General features: G+C 37.1%; 1 protein-coding gene across 1 annotated transcript; it reads left to right on the top strand.

Annotated features, from left to right (window-relative positions):
- Nucleotides 1-1009: 1009 nt before the first annotated feature.
- On the top strand, nt 1010-6147 carry plek (pleckstrin). The gene is made up of 9 exons (XM_083922983.1): nt 1010-1129; nt 3137-3292; nt 3531-3712; nt 4372-4463; nt 4563-4747; nt 4863-4967; nt 5281-5364; nt 5493-5562; nt 5706-6147. Exons 1-9 carry the CDS (start codon nt 1088-1090, stop codon nt 5843-5845), a joined length of 1056 nt encoding a protein of 351 aa, XP_083779109.1. The 5' UTR covers nt 1010-1087; the 3' UTR covers nt 5846-6147.
- The last annotated feature ends 503 nt before the right edge of the window (nt 6148-6650 follow it).

Below are 6650 nucleotides of genomic sequence, written 5' to 3'. Positions count from 1 at the left end.
TGAGTTTTTCCACTGATGCCAACAGCTGGGTCACCATGGTCATAAGAGCTGACACCTCTGATAAGAAGACTTCCTTTCTTGTCATGAAAAAACTGCAGTTTGTGAAACATCATGCTTTGACACATTCTGATAAAGAAGGAGTGAATTCTGTCGTAACTGTAGTTCAGTAACAGGTCAGCAAGTAAGGAGTAAGGACTAAAAGTGCGCAAAATCGTCTAATGGCTCCATAGCTCTACTTTTTAAATACATTTTGAACGTTAATAACTGAATAAGACTGTACCTCTGTTGTTAGTCAGCCTGTCCACTTCTCTACAAGTGTAACACACTTTAACCACATTGAGCAATCAGGAAAAGAGGAACCTTCATTTTTATCCAGATATAGGCCCACTGTGGTCTGACTCAGGCCTGTGCACTCATGGTTATTTATATTGTATCTAAATATAGAGTCAGGGTGTATGCATTTTTATGATGACATTTTGTTTTTTGGGGGGGGGGGGGCACGTACATATCACACAGTCACCAACATACCAACGCATACCCATATCATGACAAGATCACAAAGAGACATACATAGTCATACAGAAAAAACAAGTACCCCAGCAAAAAGCCATATTCAAGGCAACCACAGGATATATAAGACGAAAAATGAATGTGACTAAATTTGGGGCACATTTACTGTAAGATCATCAGGCAGTTCCAGTTGTGCTTTACTGCGTTTCTTTTCTAGCCTTCTTTGTTTAAATTTTAAGCAATGAGTTTTTACTGTAACTGCAGAGATATCCAAGATTTGTTCTTTTTGTATTTTCATCAGATCTGCCAAGCTACGTCTTTATATTCAACACTATTAAGTTCAGGGAGATTGGCCAGGCAGCAGCTATACCACACAGAAGAGGAAGCTGGTTGTCCATGCACCATTGTCACACACCCAACAGCACAACTTCCTGCTTGTGTGTTTTTGTGGTTTTGAGAGAGAGAGAGAGAGAGAGAGAGAGTGACATGAGAGTACGTAGGCGGATTGGGTGGGAAACATTTTAAAAGTCACTAAAAGTGATAGAAGTTGCAGTTGACAGCAGCAAAGGACAGGGCCATGGAGCCACAACAAATCAGAGAGGGATACTTGGTGAAAAAGGTAAGAATAACTACAAGAAAATAATATCTGCATCCTTGCATTGCAGTGCTGAAGACTGAAGATAAAATAACAGAATTCCCAATTTTGCCAGTTTTATGATTGGCTCTGTGTACTTAAAGGTTCAAATGCAAATTGACATCTATGTTATAAAACTCAGTAAAATTACAATAAAAGTGTGTGTTAAATGATGCACATTTGCACATGTAGGAGATTTATATGGTTTGACAAGTAGCACTTTGACTATTCCAGTGGGGAGGAAGAAAGAAGTTAGTACGTATAAGGGTAACCCAGATATATCCGTCACCCAAATATGACAAAAATGAATAAATAAAGACCTAGAAAAAGTTGGGTCTGGACAAACAAATGAAGAATATAGTTCCTAGTCAAACCAGACTCTAGAGGAACAGATGGTGTTTCACTCAGTTGTAGCATGATAACACACAACTGCACACTTCTGTTCTGCTGTTGCAACAAGAACTCAAGTTCCTGCTTCTGTCCAGAACCCAGTGTTTCATCATTTATTTGACATAAAAACCAATTGACAACCTAGTGACCTGAAATAAACATTGTCTCTCTGCAGTATGCCTTGAATGGTCTATGAAATCCCTAAACACACCACAATGCTAATTCCAACTGTTTTTTGAATGAACAGTGACCAAATGTATAAACAATTTATGTGCACAAAATAAGCTATTTCCCACACAAACATTTGAAACCTTTAAAAAAAAAAGTGCAGTGAGAATGTGTTCGTTTCACACATTGAGTATTTTAACCCGAGCCCACTCACTTTATTGAGCCAAGTGTGACTTTCTTCTTTCACAACACCTTACATGCCAATGAAAGGGATGGTTACACTTTTATTTTAATGTTTTGCTTTAGTGTGTTTAGTGTTGTTCATCTTTTTCATTTTGTTTACATTTTGTGTCCATCAAACAATAATGTATCATCCTGTATGTCATTTTCATTTTGTCCTCGACTGTGAATACCTCTGGTTTCATATGTGACAGTAACACAATCATTATGGATTATATATATCTCTTGTTGATGATTGGTATATAATGACTGAAGTGTTTTAACTTGTGAAAGATAGGTGCTATAAATAGCCCCAGCTATGCATAATAGTCATACCTAAAGATGGCTAAGGCATTATCAGAGTATCCCTCTTCTTCATGGATAGTGGTGGAACAGACACAGCCAGATAATATGCAAACAGCTGATTCATTTTGCTTCTATGGCCATTTATGACTTATTTTGGAAGGGTAAGAAAAAAACAACATTCTGAAGACCCAAGTAAGATTAAAATGTTGTCATTATTAAACTTTTATCATGGAAAAGGAACTCAACAATCAGCAGTAAAGGCTCTCCACAATAAAGTATGGACAAGTGAATACCTCTTCACCTGTTTATGTCATGACATGTATTGTCATGGACATTGCTTCTAAAAGGAGTTATGTAACCTAAAATGTTATAATTTCTCAAAAGCATGCCTTGCTGAAAAAGTCACACTGGTTATACAACTTGATTCTTTTTGCGTATTGAGCGAACTGAGCAGAGGATACTCCACGCTCAACAGGGCATGAGTTTGTAAAATGGAAAATATAAAAACACAAACCAAAACTGTTGTAGCAAGTAATTCCTTTTCCCTGTACATATTACCAGAACTCCTAACTACAGATTCAATTCTGCATTATCGTGTCATGGTGCTTAATCAGATCAGACGTATCTGCTTTCATTTTTTATTTTTAGCCTGTAACTAAATCTTTCACTTTACGTTACCAAACGAAACCAAGAGCAGACATGCATTTGGTATTTCTGACAATACATAATCTGAACAACAAAAACAGTCTCCTGAGGTAATGAAACAGACACATGTACATTTAATGATAACAAAGAAAGGTTAAATATGTATAAATATAAAAATGTACCGTTAATGTTCAACATGCTTTCTGTTATAATGACATTCTCGACACTATGTTGCCTGTTGGCAACTGTCTTATCGATCCCCAGGGTACAGTGCTAAACTCCTGGAAGGCATTGTGGGTAGTGCTGTCAGAAGATGGGATTGAGTTCTATAAAAAGAAAACTGACCGCTCTCCCAAAGGAATGATCCCACTAAAGGGAGCCAAGCTCATCAGTCCTTATCAGGATTTTGGCAAGAGGATGGTGAGAAAATGATAAGTATGGCTATTGAAGAATTAGAGATTTAAAAATGGCAGTCATGACAGAGTGTATAGGATTAGTAACAGAGTTTAAGTCTGCAATTAATGTTTAAGATTTTAAATATTCAATTTGAAGAATGAATTTATTTGAGACAGCTAATTAAGTCAACCTTTACAAAGGCAAAATATCAAGAGAAAACATCAAATAAAACAGCATGACTGACTAATTTTGCTCCATTTAGCTGGTTTTCAAGATTACCACGGACAAGAAGCAGGATCACTTCTTCCAAGCCTCATATGTGGAGGAGAGAGAGTTTTGGGTCAAGGATATCAAGAGAGCCATTACCTGCCTAGAGGGCGGAAGAAAGTTTGCCAGGAAGTCTACAAGACGCTCTATTCGCCTGCCTGACACAATCAACCTGACGTATGTTCTGTAAAATTTTCCTGTTGGAGGAAACAATAATTTGAAACGACCAATAAATTGATTCATGTCATTCTAAGAATCGACCCTTAGCTAAGTCCCCTTGGTTAGCCTACTGTTGTCACAACTGTCTGCCAAGCCTTTCCTTCTCGCAGAGATAATGGTGGGAGGTCACTTAAAATTGGAATCATCACCATTTTATGTATTATAAAGAAAAATGCAAAATGTATTTCATTCTAGCACAACCTCGTTTCAGATAGGAAATCACACATGGATAAGAAATACTGAGGTTAGGTTTTTGCTTTACTGTTGCTGGTGTTTCAGATAGTATGTTTCACTTTTTAAGCTGCAAGAGAAAAGGATTTACCTGTAACTGCACAGAATATGATAAGAGATAAGAAAATCCTTTATTTATCCAACAGTGGAGACATTTGCATTGTCACAGCAGCAAGTGAGACATGAGGACGTGCAATAAGATATAATGAATGAGTAAACAAAATAAAATAACGTAATTAGGTAAAGATATGCGTCTCGGCCTTGGACTAATGTTCTCATTACTATTATAGATAGCTAGTTGTAAGTAGGTAAGCTGCTTTTTGAAGCAGTGATTGAATGATAGTATGGCAAGACATGATAACGGTGTCTACATTATGTTTTCTCAGTGAACTGTACGCGCTGATGAAAGACCAAGACGATGGCGTAAAAGAGTTAAAACTGCAGCAGGAGAATCGAGTCTTCAACCACTGCTTCACTGGTACTGTTTTATTGAAGTCACAGGTGTGGAAGTGTTTTTTTTTTTTAATTTTCTAATAATGGTCTCATCATTTTTTACTCCTTCCTTATTTTTGTGCAGGTGCAACAGTGGTGGAGTGGCTGACTTCAAACGGGAAAGCGAGAAATAGGCCTGAGGCCCTCATGTTAGCAACAGGGCTCCTGAACGAAGGTTTTGTCCAGCCTGCGGGTGACCTGTCCAAAGAGGGAGCAGAGAGTGGAGAGCAAACAGTGTTCTTAGATCAGACAACTGCTCTTTATTACTTTGTACGTTCAAAAGGCTGCTATTGAACATCTAAGGTTGATATGGTTGGGTATGATGAAACATGATTTATGTGTATCTACGTATGATTCGTGTGTACACGACTGTGGTTTTTGGCAGGCAGACAGTGGGTTCTTCTGTGAGGGCTACTCCAGTGATGAAGATGTGCTTCTGAAGGAAGAATTCAGAGGAAACATCGTAAAACAGGGCTGTTTATTGAAACAGGTGAATCAGAAAGCAAGAAAAAAATGTCACAGTGATTTTGTTCCATTGCATGCTTTCACGTCACACTGTTATTAAGAATGAGAATATCTTGATGAGAAGTCAGCTGTTGTCCAGTTCCAAACACCACAAATTTAAATTAGTTCTCACATTAACACACATGCAGACAAAAATACCCTGTCATTCTATTATTGGGCAAACAATTTGTCACATTCACTGAAAGAGGAAGTTTCATATTCTTCATATTTGCTAGACACAATGGCATGTGTGCTGTTGTTCGGCAAATCAGATAAGCCATGTTGTTTTCATGTTATAGGGACACAAGAGAAAAAACTGGAAGGTTCGAAAGTTCATACTGAGAGATGACCCTGCTTATATGCATTATTATGATCCTACAAAGGTAAACAGACCTAAAAACTATTCAAACTGTACAAGCTGAAATAAGAAAGAATAAGTAATCTATTTTACTGATTGTAATCTTTCATGCTCCTACTTTCTGATTTCTTTTGTCTCTTTTCTTCCTAACAGGGTGATGACCCTCTGGGCTCCATTCATCTCCGTGGGTCTGTAGTCACAGCTGTGGAGCATGTGCCTGATGGTCAGTGGGGTCACCGTCACAGGATACGCATGCCCTGTTGCTTCCCCACTGTGACACAAAAATATAACTGGTGTTTACTGTCAGTAGTTTCTCATTAATGCATCCCTTTTAACCTCCATTTCTTCTTCTTTTCTGCATTTCAGCCAAAAAATATGACATTGACGGCAACCTCTTTGAGATCATCACCTCAGATGAAATTCACTACTTCTTCCAAGCTGCGACAGCGGAGGAAAGAAAGGAGTGGATCAAAGCAATACAGGCAGTGTCAAAAAGTGGGAAATAATCAGAGCCGTAGGACAGCCACAGTTGAACCTATTGATTGTGAATCCTCATGCTTGAAATGTATTTAATTACATTTCACAGTGTGTCAGCAGAGTATAACTGAATTATTATCATTATGTATTGCTGTGTCATTGTAGAGTTTCACTCCTCGATACACTTTCAAACTAATGTTGTGTTTTTTTGCAGTATGTTACTAATTAAAGAGAAATCAATGTTATGTCTTAATTTAACATAATAACTCTTTATTTTTATCACCAATACTAATTGCAGATTTGTATGCAAATGATATCACAATATTGTGAAGCGTGCAAATATACAGTATTTATAAATCACTAGTACTTTACATTCCAGCTCATTGATAACAAGGTGATAATCTTCGGAACAACAGTAGTAACTGGTTAATAACACAGATGATAACTTTGTAATATAACAACGAAAATTAAAATTTGGTAGTATTAATGTATATGTTCTATAATCAGGCAATAACATGAGATTAGTAATGGGAAAAACATCTTAAAAATATGGTAACATGTTAAGATGGAAAAAACAGCTTAGCAATACCTTAATCTGCTGCAGGATGAAGGTCTATCAATAAAATTTGGGTAATATCACTGTATGTTAAATCACACTAAATTGTTAATAATAGTTATAAATGTGTAGTGGTGTTTTGGCCTGGAATTACCTTGAAATATTTTATCTATTATTCCTCTATTACAGAAATTAAACCTTGTTGTCATCACCACACGCCAGCGCCTGTGTAATTACCATGTTCTTGCCCAAGTACTGCCCAGTTGTACTCAAGCTTT

This window comes from Echiichthys vipera (assembly GCF_963691815.1).
Source record: "Echiichthys vipera genome assembly, chromosome: 11".
Taxonomy (NCBI): domain Eukaryota; kingdom Metazoa; phylum Chordata; class Actinopteri; order Perciformes; family Trachinidae; genus Echiichthys; species Echiichthys vipera.
This window is presented reverse-complemented; position numbering and strand designations above follow the sequence as displayed.